At 49.5% G+C, this 18,088-nt stretch overlaps 1 protein-coding gene across 1 annotated transcript in view; it reads right to left on the bottom strand.

Annotated features, from left to right (window-relative positions):
- The window catches only part of RFX8 (regulatory factor X8), a 62,819-nt gene that overhangs the window by 17,553 nt on the left and 27,178 nt on the right, over positions 1–18,088 (bottom strand). The window contains exons 5-10 of the mRNA XM_002710010.6: positions 11,399–11,462; positions 8,506–8,616; positions 7,862–7,939; positions 5,321–5,434; positions 4,352–4,502; positions 1,509–1,567 (exon numbers count right to left, since the gene is read on the bottom strand). Coding sequence (XP_002710056.4) covers positions 1,509–1,567; positions 4,352–4,502; positions 5,321–5,434; positions 7,862–7,939; positions 8,506–8,616; positions 11,399–11,462 — 577 coding nt within the window. The remainder of the gene's footprint in view (positions 1–1,508; positions 1,568–4,351; positions 4,503–5,320; positions 5,435–7,861; positions 7,940–8,505; positions 8,617–11,398; positions 11,463–18,088) is intronic.

Genomic DNA, 18,088 nt, shown 5'->3' with positions numbered 1-18,088 from the left:
TAAATGACAGAGAGAGCATTAACGGTCCACCCACTGTAGAACTGCCTTGCTGGAGACCAGCAATTTGAAGGCTTTGGTCCCAGGCAGGATGTCCAGGGCTGTTTCCCATTCTCTGCATCCCACTCAATTAGTCCAAGGTACTCGAGAGAGGCATTGAGAAGGGGCTGATTGTCCCAGAGCAAAGGGTGGGTAGAGCCTTGACCTTGGGTCTGAGGCATGGCTTTGGGGATTGTGAAATGATTCTGCCCCTTCCTGCTGGGCGCCTGGGGGCAATGAACGCAGCCTCCACGAGTGACTTCCTCTGCTGTCCAGTGGGGACGCGGTCTCATCCTTTACATGGGCGGACTGTGTAGGATGAGCACCTGCTCATCCCTACACTGTGACCACCCCCATTTCACAGAGCAGGAAACTGAGGTCATGCAGGGGGTCAAGTAAACAGTCCCAAGGGCTGGTAAGTTTAGAGACAGAACTGGCTGTGGCTGGGCTGACATGAAGGGCTTGCGGTAGGGCTATGGCCAGACTGCCATGACTGTGCTGGAGAACGGGACGGGCCAAGAGCACTCAAGCAGCCCCAGTGTGCAAGCAGGACAGGGAGGGCTCCTGTAGAGCAGAGACCCCCGGGAGCAGGACAGGCCCCACCCTCTGTCCCCATCTTCCACCCACAGGGCGCCACGGCAGATTCCCGGTGGGCCACATGCCGAGTCCCTGGTGTCTAGGACCCCCTCCCAGGACACCAGACTCTGAGGACGCTCAAGTCCCTATATAAAATGGCACGGTATTGGCCTATGGCCTATGCACATCCTCCCGTGTACTCAAAACCACTTAGCTACTTAGCATGGTGTAAATGTTGTGTCGGTTGCTGGTCTATTGCAGCCTTTAGGGAGCAAGCACAAGAAAAAGTCTGCGCACGCTCACTACAGAGGCAGCCACTGTAGAACAATTTCCCATCTGTGGTTGGCTGGACCTTCAAGGAGGCACCCAGAGATGCAGAGGGCCAGCCGGGTCATCTGCTCAGCTCTGCTACAGCTCCCTCTGACCCTGTCACCTGGGGAGTGAGAGAGACCGGGGCGAGCAGCCTGACGGCCTGGACTCACTGAGCTACAGGGTCCCACGTTGGGTGGGGGCGGGGAGCGTCTGTCGGTCTGTCCATCGGTCCTGGACTCTGCTCTGAAGCCCTGCGCACCAGCTGGTCCAGGTTGCTACCACGTGGCACCTCCCACCAGCACCTCCATTGTCGATCCTCTTTCCCTCCCACACAGGGAGAGCTGAGGTGTCTGGAGCCTTTTTGGGGGGTGGGTTCTGGCTGAGCGTCATGTGCCCACCAGGCCTTCCCAGCCAGGGGCCAACACTGTTCCCTTGTCTTTTGCCCTCTGCTTGCTGGGTGTGTGGAAATGGCCTCCCTGCAGAAGTGACGGCCTGACCCTAGGGGACACTTGCGGCTTTCTGCTTCCACTGCAGGAGATGGCTTGCCCCCCCCCCCCCGCTCCGTCCAGTGGGCCGCTGCCTACCTTAGCCATGTTGGAAAGGTACGTCTTTCTTCTGAGTCTTTTGACAAACACAGTGACTTCTGTGAAGCGCAACACACGCAGCCGTTACTGATACCGTCAGCTCGGGTTCTCCCGTGACAGGTGGGGAGGAGGCGCACGTGGCTGAGTGGGGGAGGCACTGCTGCCTCATGTGTACCCTCCCCTTCCTTTCCCTTCCCTGGCCCCTGACCCTTCCCAAGTGCTGGGAGATCTGGCAGGGGCCACCGGACCTAAAGTCCCCAAGTGCCAGGGAAACAGCCCCAGCATCTGCCCGGGGTGCACTTAGATGCCCCCACCCCCACTCTAAGTTCCTGCGCTCAATCCCCACCCTCAAAGTGCCTTTGCGAGCCCTGCTTATGAGATTAGTGCTCTCATGAAAGACACCCCGAGAGACCCCTGGCTCCTTCCACTCCGTGAGGACAAACCAAAAAGCTGACATACAACTGAGAAACGCGCCCATATTTCTCTTAGCAGACCCGGAATCTGCTGGCGCCTTGGCATCGAACTTCATAAACTCCTAAATGGTGGGAAGCTTTTGCCTTTTTTCTTTTTCCTTCTCTTTTTAAAAATTTCTAGGGGGCTGGCGCTGTGGTATAGCCGGTTAAAGCCCCAGCCTGCATCGCTGGCATCCCATATGGGCGCCGGTTCAAGTCCCAGCTACTCCATTTCCGATCCAGCTCTCTGCCAAGGCCTGGGAAAGCAACAGAAGATGGCTCAAGTCCTTGGGCCCCTGCACCCGCGTGGGAGACCTGGAGGAAGCGCCTGGCTCTTGGCTTCGGATCAGCACAGCTTCGGCTGTCGCGGCCAATTGGGGAGTGAACAAGTAGATGGAAGACCTCTATCTGCCTCTCCTTCTCTGTGTAACTCTGACTTTCAAATTAAATAAATCTTTTAAAAATAAATACATAAAATTTCTAGAAGCTCCCCAACTCATGGCATGGTCACACATCACGCTGATGAACGTTCACTGTGTGAATTCATCATTCTGGGAGCATCACATCGAGTGCTTACGCAAATCAGGGTGCTACTCCTGCACCCCAGGAGAATCTCAGGGGACCCCTGTTGTACAGTGGTCTGCCACTGACCGGCATACCATCTTAGGGTACATGACGGGGTTTTGCTGTAGCAGCAGCCTGAACAGTCTAAGATGCTCAAAGTGATTTAGGAATTTCCCCCAGGAACCCTTAACTTTTCCATCTCCTTATAAAATTATCACAAGAAAAGGAAAGAAGAAAAGCGAAAGCGTAGAGGATTGCTGTCCTCCTGAATGTCCCTAGTCTGGCAAACAACGCAACACTGACCTCTGTGCTCCTCCTGCAACGTGAAAGCACAGGGGAGAGAAAGCAGGGACTTCTGGGAAGGGAGAGGCCTGGCTGGAGGGTGGCATCAGGGAGGGCTTCTCTGAGGAGGTGACATTTAATCTGGGCTCTCACACATAGGCAGGAGTAAGCCAGCAGAGTGGGGGTGTGTGGAAGTGTTCCAAGCACAGAGAACACAGGCAACAAAAGGCTTTTTGGGGACCACCAGTCTCACACAGCTGGGAAACACTGGTGGATGGGGGGGTCCCTAGGGAGAGAGAGACAGAGGGGGCCTGAGGTGGAGCCGTGGATGAGCCGTGGATGAGCAAGACTCACGGCAAGTGAAGGAGTCATTGGTGTTGGTTTGGTGAGGGGTGGTCCTGAGCCGGCTGGGGAGGGGGCATGGGAAGAGCTATAAGCAATGACGGGAAAACCTCACCAAGTCTCAAGGGGGAAAAAGGGCATTTCCAGAACCGTCTGGCGTGGCAACCTCGCCGCAGGCGTGGCTGGTGTTTAAAGGCCTGAGCTGTTGAAGGGGGCACGAAGAGATGAGGGTGATGGAGGGCTGGGACAGTGGCCACAGGAGGACGCAGCTGCAGCCTTGAGTAGGAGGGCAGCCTGGAGGAAGCGGTACATTTCCTGCTTGGAAATGTCTGCCATCGAGAGCATTTCAGATGTCGCTTTTTTACAATTTTGAAATCTTTGCAAATGTATAAGGAGATATCTTGGTCATGGGACGGACCCAGCCTAAACACGAAATCCATTATATTTCGTATAGCCCTGGTACGCATAGGCTGAAGGAATTTTATGCAATATTTTCAGTGCACCTGCCTTTTGGCTGCAACCTATCCTATAGAGTCAAGCACTGAGTTTTCCACTTGTGGTGTCATGTCGGCATTCAAAAGTTTGGGGTTTGAGGGCATTTTGAGTTTTGGATTTTTGGGTTAGGGACTGCTCAAACCTGTATTCAGGGACCTCTACCTGGCAGCCAGACAGAAGGGAGCAGTGTTTTAGGAAGTCGACAGGGAGACAGAGGTGAGGCGGAGGCTAGAAAGAAGTGAATGTCCTGGGGACCGTCCTGGAGGTGTGAGGCAGTGGAGGAAACAGGAGAGATTTCTAAACAGAAAGCGACTTTCTTGGCACAAAGCAGAAAGGAGTAAGACGGCCACTGGAGCCACAGCCCTGGTCCACCTGCTCGAGAGAGAGTGGGCAAGGACGCGTTGGGCGCTGGCTGGCGGCGTGGCCAGATCCTCTCTTTTCAACAGCACCTTTTCCATGTCTCTGATCTCTTGGACCTGCCAAGAATCCCTGTTGTTCATTGGGGGAACAGTAAAAAGGGTGTGGATGGATCGGCCCAAGAATCTAGCAGGGACGCTGAAGGAAAAGTCAGAAACCCTGGTCTGTTTAGTGCACAAGGGGGAAAGGAGTGCAACAGGCAAAAGGCATCCCCCAAGGGCAGTGTTAGATACTACAGCCATTCTGGGAGAATGGAGGAGTTCTTCTGTTTGGGTTTTGGTTTGAACCTACCTTTGAGCTTGGAGATCTGTAAGAGAGCCGGAAATCCTTCCACGGCAGTAAGAAGCCAAAGCTTAAATTTCTTACTGAACAACCGGACAGATTTCAGGTACTGGATAGAAACATCTTCCAAAAAGTCATGGAGGAGAATGTCTTCAATCCCCTACAACGAAAGCGTCACCACTGGGGTGGGCGTTCAGCCGGCTCAGACCCCAGCGCCTGGGTTCAGCTCCCGGCTCTGGCCCCTAACTCCAGCTTCTTGCCAGCGCCCACCCTGGGAGGCAGTGGCAATGGCTCCCAAGTTGGGGGACTTAGATTGGGTTTTCTGCTCCTGGCTTCAGCCCTGGGCACACTCGGCTGGTGCAGACATTTGAGGAGTGAATAAGAGGTGGAGCACCCCAAATACATGCAAGGGCTGAACCCAGCCTCCAGTTTTCCCTCTTTGTGCTCAAAACTTTGAAGCGCTGTATTTTATTCCTAAAAAATAATAAAGTGAAAGGCAAGGTTCGTGACCAGGAGAAGCAGGACACATGTTCACTACAGATGTGATGCCCACAAGACTACCAAAGTACAAAAATCAAGCCGGAGGTAGAACTTCAGAAACAAAGCAGACAAAACCAAAGCCCTGGGCGTTAGGTCTGCTCTCAAGCCATTATGCCGATGACTCATCGCAAAACGCCTTCTTTGATGACAATGACCAGAGAGAGAACTTTGACTCAATCCAGGGTTCATCAGTACTGCAACCACAGGTCGCCCCCCTGTGCCGGCTGTTTCTTTTGGCGAAGTAACTCAGAAAAGCCAAGATCAAAAGTAACAAGACAAGTAAAAGCCAAGATCAAAAGTAACTCTGCCAGTTACTCCTCCGGGGACCCCAGACCCAGGGAGACAGCAGAGAAGGAGGGCTGGGCTGTGGTCCCAACCCCAGCATTTGGTAACACTGTCTGGAAATGATTCAAACCAGAGGCCCAGCGGTCTTCCTACCTTGTACAGCTGGACGTCATAGCATTTAAAGAGCTGGCACACGTCAGGCAGTGACAGAAGCATGACCATGTCTTGCTGCAGAGACTTCCAGAAGGAACTAAGAAGGTCCTCCACCTGATATAAGTGAATAAACTGTCCATCAGTGGAAACTTATTTTGCGCCTTGTGAATCCTAATCCCCCATATAGACTTCACGAGCCCCAGATGACGAGGGCTGAATTTTGTTCCAGTCATGTAAAAGCTTAGCCTGTCAGCAAAGGATTCTTCCCCGCAACCCGTCGGCGGGAAAATGGAGGTGTCCACGTAGGTGGGACAAGTTTTCTTGAGGTAGTGTTCCAGAAGCAAAGCTGTTTTTGACCACAAGGGGGCTCTGGTTGCTAATAACAGGATGAAGATCGGGCCAGAGGGGCCCAGGGGAGCTGAGAATACAAGGGTGTTGAGGGACTGACCACTTGGGTCAATTCTGAGCTCAGAGAGGTGTCATGGTGTTTAATCTAAGGACGTTGGTGAGAGTCACCCAAGACCCCATGCAGGAGGACTGTGGACAACTCGGCGGTGGAACAAAATGGCAGCCTCTTTGCTTTACTTTGCTTTGCCCCTTGTGGTCTTTCCAGATCCCATTCTTGAATCGGGGGGTCAATCTGAGTTTGCCGGTGAATAAAGGCTCTTGTCCTTTGGGGATCTGCACAGGCTCAAATATCCTGAAGTATCATGGCCCCGTTATCTTGCCTGGTGCTGGGATTCACCAGGAACTCCAGGCAAGAAGCCATTCCCAGGTGCGTGCTGCCAAGGTGGCGTCAACTCCCGAGATGCAAGAGAGCGGCCCCCCATTTGAAATCTTGTTCTCAAAGGGCATTTATTCCAAAGAAGACTTTGCCAAAGACTCAGAGAGAAAACACAACACGGGGCACAGTGGGCCTTTCACATACAGGTTGGTAATTTTGGGGTTGGTGGTCTGAGCAGAGACAGCCACTGTCCACGTCCAGCACCATGCAGTCCTGCTGTGCCCAGCTCAGAACCACTGCTTGAACCTCTGCCTGCTTTCTCTGCCCTCACCGGCATGGCCCCACATCCAGTCCTCATAACTTCTCACCTTGACTGGGACAAAAATCTCCTGGCCACCCAACCCATGTGACTGTCCACCCTCCTCCCCAGCGTCTTCTCACCAAATCGGAATTCCTTGGGAGGCACACGAGGTCCTTTCGAGTGCCTGCTGAGTTTCCCATGTCCCTCCCTCTCTCCCTTTGAGAGATAACAGAATCTCTTCACAGCGCACTGTGTGTCATGTTATGCCTCTGCACATCTTGCTGCCTTTGCCTGCACCGTGGAGTCTATCTGGAATCTTTTTCCTACCCATGTTCTGTCCATTGAGCTCTGCTTTCCTACCAGAGTCGGCAGTCACACGGCCTGCTCTTGGGGGAACCCTCCAGCCTTTGTCATTCTTCTCTGGACACTTGGAATATTCTAATCAGATGGTTACTCTAGAACCTACCATACTGTGTCATGTCTATTGGCTAAATTGCCCCTTTTATTACTAAGTCTACAAGAGTTCATGGAAAATCGCATGAAAAAAAATGTTTGTTTTTTTGCAAATTTTTTTTTGAAATTCATACACACAAGGGGTCTTCGAAAAAGGTCATGGAAATTGCATATGATGGAAAAAACCAGGCATGGATGTCCAAAATGTTTGGCACCAAAATAAACTTGCCTATCAGTTCCATTTTCCACAGACTTTTCTGAGTTTGCCCAGGTAAGTTTCTCCAGCCCTCTGCAAGATGCCTTCCTAGTCCCAGAAATGGTGCTGGCCACAGGGAATGAAGTAAGCACACATCTGGCGAGTCGAGGAAGGAAGGACTCCATTAGACACCCAGCGTTTTCTAATATTTTGTTAAGAGCCCAAGGGCTATTCTGTAGACATCTGGGTCTACCAAGTAGGCACTAAAATGCATTCATGAATCTTATCACCAACAGCTTAAGTGCTTAGAAGCTCCGTTTGAATATGTAGTTGGCCTATGCCATGTGCTCCACCTGGAATCTTTTTCCTATCCCATACTTCCCTGGGTTTTTATCTAATACTGCAAAAGATGAAATTCAGAATATTGAAAGATTTCTTTATGTTTTCACAGTCAGTTCTAGAATAAAATCGAATTACTTTAATACCCATGTTAGATCACCCTATTTCAAAAGTCTACTTCTTTTCCAGTTAGCATGTATGAATAAAATGGCTTTTGTGTATGCTTGATAATTCCGAGGTGAATCGTATTACTAATATTTTATTAGAAACCAGCTAGAATGAGGATATATATAAAAAAGCTGAAATCATATTTAAAGTACAAAGTCATCCATATTAGCACCTTGGAGAATTCCCAACTGAATGAACTTGAATTTCAATGTCACCTTCAAGACTTCACAAAGCAGAGGCAGTGTAAGCACTTTAGTGCAATGGCTTCCAACAGACATCCCTCAAGGGGTCCATTTGAGAGAAATGGTTAATGGCTAATGATGGGTTGTAAATGCTTGTATTTAAGAGAGAAAACCCTACCCTGTCAAGTTCTTGGTTCTTCACACTTTGTAAGATGTCTCGACAATAGTTGCAGTACTCATCAGCAAGAAAGGCCATCTAGGAAGGACAGGGAAATTATTTCAGCTTTCAGACCTCTTCAAAAAAAGAGCCGACCCTCAAAGACCCTCGTGAAGCACTCAGAGTCGCTCTTGCTGTGTTTCAGTTGTGACAACAGCTGGGCTCTTCACCTGCGCCATGGTGGGTTTTACTCCTAGGGAGTGCTGCCCCCCACCCCCAGCTCTAATCCTTCTAGCTTTCATTGCGGTGTTGACCCATAGATTTCCAGGGTTTATTTCACCACTACACAGGCCGCTCTGCTTCTGATCCAGCTCCCTGCTAATGCACTAAGGGAGGCAATGAGAGATAACCCAAATGCTTGGGCTATCCCACCCATGTGGGAGACCCAGATGGAGCGCCTGGCTCTTAGTATCGGCTTGGCCCAGCCCAGACTTCTGTGGTCATCTGGGGAGTAAACCAGCAGATGGAAGATTTTCTCTGTCTCTCTTTCTCTGTAACTGCTTTTCAAATAAAAATAAACAAATATTTTTTTCAAAAAAACTATCTACTGCATTAAGCATTGTGTGGCATGAAAAGCTAGCCAACTTCCCAGAGGGCAAACCTACCATTTTATAGGAGTATTTCTTGGCCAGCTCTTGCTCCCAAAATGGACATCTTCTGAATTCAGACAAAGGGGATTCCACTTGGTCTGTCTTTATGGGTGAATGATCTTCACACTAGAAATCATTTACACAATGCATTATTTCTTTGAAATCAAATGCATTTTCTAGCATATAGGCTGTGTGGTCTTCATGCTGTTACTGTAAGTTAATGTTCTGTGTCATCTTTTTAGCCACGTCCCAGGACACATGACTGAGTACAGCAGCTTCCTCCTCTTATTGCATTCTAAAAGGCACTATAACCTGTGTCTATAAGTCTATGGACTATGGCCATTGGGGAGAGGGTGGGACTTAAGATGGCAGAACTTCATAAAGCTCATGAGGGGGCCAGCACTGTGGCATAGTGGGCAAAGCCACTGCCTGCAGTGCCAGCATCCCATATGGGAGCCGGTTGAGTCCTGGCTGTTCCACTTCCCATCCTGCTCTCTGCTGTGGCCTGGGAAAGCAGTGGACGGTGGTCCAAGTGCTTAGGTCCAACAGCCACTTGGGAGACCCAGAAGCAGCTCTTGGCTCTTGGCTTCGAATGGGCCCAGCTCTGGCTGTTGCGGCCATTTAGGGCGTGAAATAGCAGATGGAAGACCTCTTTCCTTCTCTCTCTCTGACTCTGCCTCTCAAATAAATAAATAAATCATTAAAAATAATGACAAAAGTTCATGAAAAAATGGAATTAATAGATTATTTTATTTTGGTACAAAATTTTTTGATCCATGCATATAAGGAATCTTTTAAAAGGTCATGGAAAAATGCATATTACAAAAAAAACATGCAGGGATTTCAAAGATTTTTTGCACTGAAACAGATGTATATTTTAATTCCATTTTCCACAAACTTTTTTTTTTAAAGATTTATTTATTTATATGAAAGGCAGAGAATTATGGGGGTGGGGGGAGAGATCTTCCATCTACTAGTTCACTCTCCAAATGGCCACAATGGCCAGAACTGGGCCAATCTGAAGCCAGGAGCCAGAGCTTCTCCAGGGTCTCCCACATGGGTGCAGGGGCCCAAAGACTTGGGCCATCTTCTACTGCTTTCCCAGGCCACAGCAGAGAGCTGGATCAGAAGTGTAGCAGCTGGGGCTTGAACTGGCACCCATATGGGATGCTGGAGCTGCAGGCTTTACTGCTATGCCACAGCGCTGGCCCCTTCTACAAACTTTTTAAAGTACTCATGTACATTATTCAAACGTATCACTGTTGCTTCTCCCCGTTCACTCTGCTCCATGAGTCTTTCCCTCTCCCCCTACTTTGGAGATCCCTCCCCATCCTTACCCTGCACTGCCCATTCAGCATTGTCCTAATGTTTCATGTTTGGTTTAACCCCTCAGCTAGAAAACTGTGTTCTACTTAAGTACAGAGAGTATAGCTTCCTGTTTGCTTATTTGTGTGCTTGCATTCTAACTTTCATCCCTAATCATCACTCCGAGTGCAGTCACAAAACAGGTTTTTAAAAGGCTGTCCAGTTAATGATATTTGTCAATGAGAGAGTATCTGCTACAGACTGAATATTTGTGTCTCTCCAAATTCATACGTTGAGACCCTGAGCCCACTGGGATAGCACTAGGGGTGGGGCCTTTGGGAGGTAATTAGGTCGTGAGGATGGAGCCCTCAGGGTGGCCTTAGTGTCTTACAAGAGGTCAGGGGACGCTCTCCATCCACCTGTGAGGACACAAGCACAGTGAGCATTCCGCAGTCCGGAAGAGGGCCCTCACCAGAACCCGGCCATGCGGGCACCTGATGCTCTCAGACTGTCAGCCTGCTATACTAAGGAATTTGTTGTACCAGCCCAAGATAAGACAATGTTGAAGTATTATGTCATCTTGGCCATCTAAAGTAGAATCCTACCCAAAAGGCATGGACTCACTGTATTAGAGAGAGAGCTGCTCCACTATGTTACAGCAGCACTGTTCACAACAGGCAACGTGGACTCAACCAAGGTGTCCATCATTAGATGAATGAAGAAAATGTGATCTACATACACACACACACACATATACACACACAATAAATAGACTGCTGCTCAGCTATAAAAAGGAACGAAAGCCTGGCTTTTGCAGCAAAATGGATGGCCCTGGAGGGTACCCTGTTGAGTGGAACAACCCAGACACAGAAAAGCAAACACTGCATGCTTTTCCTTAAATAGGGGAGCTAAAATAAAATAAAAAAACCTCAATCTGAACACAGAATGTTGATTCCTATGGGCGGGGAGGGGTAGAAAGGATAAACAGAGTTTGGATTAAAAAAATTAGGGGGAAGCTGGGTGGTTCCTTAATTGTGACACTAACATGAAATGTTAGTGGGGAGATGGGATGACGGGTATATGTATATGGGAACTCACACTACTACCTCACAGTTTTTGCTATGTAAATTTAAAATTGACAATAAAGGACAAAATGAAGTGAAATTCAACTCATAATATTGTAGATCAGCTATTAATTCTTGTGCCCTAATTCTAATAGCTATAAATACAATATACATACCTTCAGACAAATTTTTATAACATATAATATTGGTTATATATTATCATACATTATATATAATTATTATATATTATACTAGATACATACAGGTTACATAATCTATATAATATGGTTACATAAATTATAATGTAATAACCCTTTTTAATAGCTAAAGAAGCACAGTTAAATGGTGAATGTGCAGTTGAACAGTAAACTCCATAAGACAGGGACCATGTCTTGTCCTAGCAGTGAATACTTAACAAACATGGTCAAGTAAATGAATGATTAAGGGGACATCAGAATAAAAGCATTAATTATACACAGAGACACACTTGCTGCCTATTGCTTGGTCTATTATGGCAAGCTATTTTATTCAACACTCACTGTTTCTTCTTGTTGGATAACGGTGTTATAATTAGTAGATTTTTCAAAAGTGACAACATCTTCACTGTGAAAGAACAGATAACAGAGGAGTAATTTTAGTGAAACATCTGTCTCTCAGCACAGAAACGAAGTATCCTTTGTGGCAAGGTGAACTGTTTGGGGTACAATAACTTTTATTGCAAAGCTCTCCTCCAAGTTCCTATCCACAAATGGTGACTATCAGGTACTTGGGATTTGACGAGATCCATTTCTGTAACTGGGACAAGCAAGTATTTATTTTTAAAGATGTATTCCCTTCGAAAGCAAGGATATGGTATCATCCTGGGTAGAACTCTTTTCTGAGGGAAAAGAAAACTCTTCACCCAAAAAAGAAGTCTTATTGCTTTCTGATTGTGGTGCTTTGAGAATGATCACTCCAGGGATGAGAGTCTCCCCTGAACTGAGGGGCAGAGCAGGGCACCTGCACACAACAAGAAAGCTGGGCATTTAAAACAGGGATGTGAGTTTCACCGCACCATGTAACCGGGAACAGATTCAGTCCAGTCCTACCCACGCATTTTTCTTCTTTTTTTCTCCCTACATTATATTTTAATTTCATTTTTCCACAAACTCTTAAAATCCAGTATGTGGATTTGAAAAAATTATTCATTTTTTTGGTAAGAGTTACAGAGAAGTACAAGAGTGAGAGAGGGAGCAAGAGAGAGAATCTTCTATCTGCTGGTTCACTCCCCAACTGGCTGGGCCAGGCTGAAGCCAGGAGCTTGGAACTTCTTCCAGGTCCCCCACATGGGTGACCGGGCCCAAGCACTTGGGCCATCCTCCACTGCTTTCTCCGGTGCATTAGCAGGGAGCTGGATCAGAAGTGGCGCAGCTGGGACTCGAACTGGCATCCATATGAGATGCTGGTGTCAAAGACCACTGCTTAACCTGTTACGCCACAGCGCTGGCCCCATGGGAATCTGAGAAACTGAGTGTCCCCTGACTCCCTCTTGTGCCAGGGAATGTGCATTCTCCAGATGCCAGGGATGGCGACAGCCTCTCCTTCCCAGGTGCCCTTGGCAGCCTCGAAGCAGTGGCTGAGCCGAGAGTCGGTGCTCTGTGCACTCCACATCAGCACACATCCTCACACCTGATGGCTCCAGCTCTCCACACAGAAAGAGAAGAGGAAGTCAGCAAACTGGCCCTCTACCTCAGAAGCAGGGCAACTACTGTGGAGGCAGAGAGGGGCTGCAGGGGAGGGAAGCAGGTGTCATCTCACATAGGAAGCCTCTCGGGAGCCCCAGGAGCTCCCTTCGGAAGGTTCGTGTTGGCTCATTCTCCGATCGGCAAAGTATGCGATGCCCTCTGATAAATGTTTCTAGAGAAATACTCTCCAACATAGGGCACCTAGAGCCAGGGTCTGGAAACCCACCAGAAAGAAACACTCTCTGCCTTTTTTAAAAAGATTTATCTATTTTATTTTATTTGACAGGTAGACAGAGAGAGTGAGGGAGAAAGAGGAAGAGAGAGAGAGAGAGAGAGAGAGACTGACTTCCATTCACTGATTCACTCCCCAAATCCTTGCAAGTTAGGGCCAAGCCAGGCTGAAGCCAAGAGCTAGGAACTCCACCTGCGTCTCATGTGGGCAGCAGGAACCCAAGTACTTGGTTCCTCCCATGTGCTTCCTCACAGGTGTACAGGCAGGAAGCTGGAATCAGAATCGTGGAGTAGGTGGAACTCGAACCAGGATCTCTGATATGGGATACAGTTGTCCTGGGCAGCAACTTAACCCACTGGGTCACAATGCCCACCTCAAAGACAAAGAATCTGAAGCATCTTAGGAATGTGTTATGGACACATATCCTCCTACGTTGAAACCCTAGCTCCTGTATCTGGAGACAGGATCTTTAAGGAGATATTTAAGAGGAAATGAGGTCATAAAAGTGAGGCCATGAGCTGATAGGACTGGTGTTCTTTTAAGGAGAGGGAGAGACACAGAGAACCTGTTCTCCCTCTCTCTCTGTTTCTGCGTGTCACAGAGGACGGCCACGGGAGGACAGAGTGAGAAGGCGCTCATCTGAGAAGCCAGGGAGACAGCCTGCACTAGAAACCGAATTTTCCTGCACTTTCACGATGGACTTCCAGCATCCAGAACTGTAAGAAAATAAATGTCAGTGGTTGAAGCCGCCCAGTCTGTGGGATTTGGTTATGGCAGCCCAAGCTAACGTGTCACCCTGCAGGGACACCTCGGGTGGGTATGACAAGGTGAAATTTATAAGCAGCCCATTGCCACACAGATCCTGGGACATGATAGCAACCAACCAAGCAAACAGATGAACAAAACTGGGAATAAGGCCCAGAATGCATTAAGACAAGAAAATGTCAGCATAGAAGTTCACTCAATAAAGGGTTCATGTTAAAGGAATTTAACCAGAAAATGTGGTCATTGTTTTCAGGGATGTCTTAAACGTCACTTGTAAGAGTTTCTTCAACTACACTGGAGGGAGAACAATTTCTCTGTAACTACCTTATGTCAACATGCTACTCCAATATGTTGTCTTTGGGGAGCTGATGCAAGACCACAGTATGAATGTGCTTAGCTCAATCCATTCATCCACCCACCCATCCATCCACCCACCCATCCACCCACCCATCCACCCACCCATCCATCCACCCACCCATCCACCCATCCATCTATCCATGCACCCATCCATCCACCCATCCACCCATCCACCCATCCATCCACCCACCCATCCACCCATCCACCCATCCATCCACCCACCCATCCACCCATCCACCCATCCATCCATCCATCCACCCATCCATCCACCCATCCACCCATCCACCCATCCATCCATCCACCCATCCATCTATCTATCCACCCATCCACCCATCCACCCATCCACCCATCCATCCACCCATCCATCCACCCATCCACCCATCCATCCATCCATCCATCCATCCACCCATCCATCCATCCATCCACCCATCCATCCATCCACCCATCCATCTATCCATCCACCCATCCACCCATCCATCCACCCATCCATCCACCCATCCATCTATCCATCCATCTATCCATCCACCCATCCACCCATCCACCCACCCATCCATCCACCCACCCATCCATCCACCCATCCATCCACCCACCCACCCACCCATCCATCCATCCACCCACCTACCCACCCATCCATCCATCCATCCACCCATCCATCCACTCACCCACCCATCCATCCACCCATCCATCCACCCATCCACCTATCCATCCACCCATCCACCCATCCACCCACCCATCCATCCACCCATCCATCTATCCATCCACCCATCCATCCATCCACCCACCCACCCATCCATCAGGTGCTTATTAAGTGCCACCTACACGGCAGGCCTTGATGGGTACATCTGAGATCAAGGCAGACAAGGTCTGGTCTCACAGGTGGAGGGAAAATGTTACACAAATAATTGCAAAGACGTTGAGTGACGCTTGCAACAGCTGCAGTACAGAGCATTGGGGGAATGCGTGTTGGGCGGCTGTGTATTCTCTTGCTGGTTCAACAGCCCATATGCCTGTCAACTGGCAGCTTGATAAGTTCAGGAGAGCTTCCCTTATGATTAGCTAGCCTGATTTGCACTTATCAGAATCCCACTCTTGCACAGCCATAAGTCAACTCTTTCAATGAGGATGGTAGTCTTCATGGGGCATCACTTTGGATACTCAAAAAATTGGAACCTAGAAGCTACAAGGCTTGGTCTCAGATTTAAAGGGCTGACGAGGAAAACGTTCAATCGAATCACCGATTCCCACCCCCCAACCCCGCCTCTGCAGCCTTGGAGCCGTGAGCACTGCTATGACTGAGAAATGCTCAGACGCCGTAGGCATGCTCTCAGTTATTTTGAGTGTTGAATGATTCTCTCAAGTTCCTGCCATGGCTTCCATGTCAAATAAGAGTTTAATTTCACAACTGAAAGGAGAGTGGCATTTTCCTCTTCATCTCTACAGGAAGACTGAAGGGAACCGGCAGCCACAGATGCGTTCTTGTGTGGCAGGAATCCTCCCTGGGAGAGCTTTGCTACTTTTCAGCATTTAATTCGGGGAATTTCCCGCACAGAAACAACAATAGTGGGAAAGAGAAAATATTCAAAGCCCATGGAGAGATGGGATCATCTATAAACAGTCCCCATCTTCACCTGGCCAGAGAGAGCCAGCAGGGTCTAACTGGGTCAACACGTGGGTTTAGTGAGATCATGTTTATTTTCTAAAATCTCCTAGCTTCAGTGGCCTCTCACGCAAGCAAAGAGCCGCTACAATTTGCCCCAGACAGCAGGTGAAGAGGAGGCGACCGTGAAGTTGGGCTACAAGGCAGGTGAACAGAGTCGCCGCTGGAGACCAGCTTTGCAGCAAGGAAGCAACTCAGGGAGGTCCAAGTTCAAGGCGTCGGCATCCTGAGGCTTTGGCAGATGCCGGCCCAGTGACACCGCAGGCGTTGGCTGTGCTTTAATTTGGCAAGACTGGGCTCGGCTAGAAAGCGAGGCTGCGGCAGAGGAGCACGCCCCCCTGCTCCCACTGGGGTCTCCCACCCAAGAGGAGGCTCGGTGAGGGTGACGCCAGAGCAGGCCTGGAGGTGACTGCTCCAGATGGAAGCTCTCGGGCTGCCGGCCAGGATGGCCTCCTGTCTTTGGGCTCACTGCGCTCTCAGCATCATCTCCCTAGTGTGGCTCTGAGTCAGACCTCCAGGCTATTTATCAGGCTGTGATCAAAGCACAGTCCTGGCTGGCGCCGTGGCTCAATAGGCTAATCCTCCGCCTAGTGGCGCCGGCACACCGTGTTCTAGTCCCGGTTGGGGTGCCGGATTCTATCCCGGTTGCCCCTCTTCCAGGCCAGCTCTCTGCTGTGGCCAGGAAGTGCAGTGGAGGAGGGCCCAAGTGCTTGGGCCCTGCACCCGCATGGGAGACCAGGAGAAGCACTTGGCTCCTGCCTTCGGATCAGCGCGGTGGGCCGCCGTGCACTGGCCGTGGCGGCCATTGGAGGGTGAACCAACTTCAACTTCATAAAGGAAGACCTTTCTCTCTGTCTCTCTCTCTCACTATCCACTCTGCCTATCAAAAAAAAAAAGCACAGTCCTTGCTGGCACACGGCTCCCCTGAAACGGCTCACAGCACCCAGAGCTGGCTTATCACCACGTAGGAAGGGCTTCCAGGCTCACAGCGGCTGGGGCTTCTGCCCGTTCGCCGAGGTCTGAGATGGTGGGGCTGCCAATCAGGGAGGCAGAGGGAAAGGAAAAAAAACCAAGGCCCCTGGAGCCCCAGGAACTTTGAGATGAGTCTGTGCCCTGAGAACATCTGTAGGCCTTCTAAGCTATGGGACACCAGCTGGGTCAGGCCTAGGTCACTGGCATTCAAAAACTTCGGGGAAGGCAAGGATCAGCTGGAAAGGGAGGGAGGACAGCAGAAGTCAGAGAAGGGAGGTGGAGGTGGGGTGGGGAGCTGGGGGGAGGGGAAGCACTCTGAATACCTGCAGAGGGACAGGAGCAGCGCCCTGGCCTAGCTCTGCACTGAGCCTCTACGTGGCAGTCCCTACGTGGGAGTCCCTGGAGCTTGGGAGTGGGGCGATGGGATTTGGTGACCCCTCCCTCAGCCCGCAAAGCTCATGGCCTTCACTAACACGTGGACTTGGATCCCTCCAGGACTTCTGGGAAGGCTGGAAGCTTTTTCTCTGGGCCTCCGGCAAGGACGATGGAGGAACAAAGGCCTGCTCTGGGCACCAGCGAAGAGCCCACGCCGCTCGTGCATTGGAGCACAGCCCGAGAACCGCACTGCCTTACTTTTTAGAGTCCATTTGGCTTAAAGAAGAGTTGGAGGTCAAGACGACACAATTACCGGACACACAGTGCATCTTTAAAGCAAGGTTCTTTGCCATCAAGTCTTCGGAATGCGGTGTTAGCTTAAAACGCTTTTTGGCATTTGACTTCCTTTTAGTTTAACTACACTTTGCATTCACATTCTCAGGTTTTGACATCATTTGTCATTAATCCAGACTTTCATTTACATCATTTTGGTCTCCTAATTTGCCCTGGAAAAAAACCACTCTCACAACAGGAAAACAACTTGAAGCAATTACAAGGTAAGAGGATAAAAATGTAATAAAACCTCATCCATGCACCACATTTGTTCCGAATCAGATCTCAGAGCAAAGGTGCTTCATCTCCCACTCATTAAATGGGCTAAGCTGTTTGTCTCAAAGCACATGAAATAAATATTTTGCTTTTGATTAGAAGACACTGTTAGGCCGGCGCTGTGGCATAGCGAGTAAAGCTGCTGCCTGTAGCGCCAGCATCCCATATGGGTGGCGGTTCCAGTCCCGGCGGCTTCACTTCTGATCCAGCTCTCTGCTGTGGTCTGGGAAAGCAGTAGAAGATGCCCAAGTCCTTGGGCCCCTGCACCCACGTGGGAGACCTGGAAGAAGCTCCTGGCTCCTGGCTTTGGATCGGTGGAGTTCTGGCCATTGTGACCATCTGGGGAGTGACCTAGTAGATGGAAGACCTCTCTCTCTCTCTCTCTCTCTCTCTCTCTTTCTCTGCCTCTCTGAAACTCTGCCTTTCAAATAAATAAATAAATATTTTTTAAAAAAGATACTGTCAACTTGATGAATATTTTATATCTAAAGAGGAAATAGTAAATATATGTGTCATAAGAGGACATATTGTCACCGTG

This window comes from Oryctolagus cuniculus, chromosome 2, assembly GCF_051225735.1.
Source record: "Oryctolagus cuniculus isolate XC-2025 breed Fujian yellow rabbit chromosome 2, ASM5122573v1, whole genome shotgun sequence".
Taxonomy (NCBI): Eukaryota; Metazoa; Chordata; class Mammalia; order Lagomorpha; family Leporidae; genus Oryctolagus; species Oryctolagus cuniculus.
The sequence above is the reverse complement of the archived record's forward strand: the minus strand, read 5'-3'. Positions and strand labels throughout refer to the sequence as shown.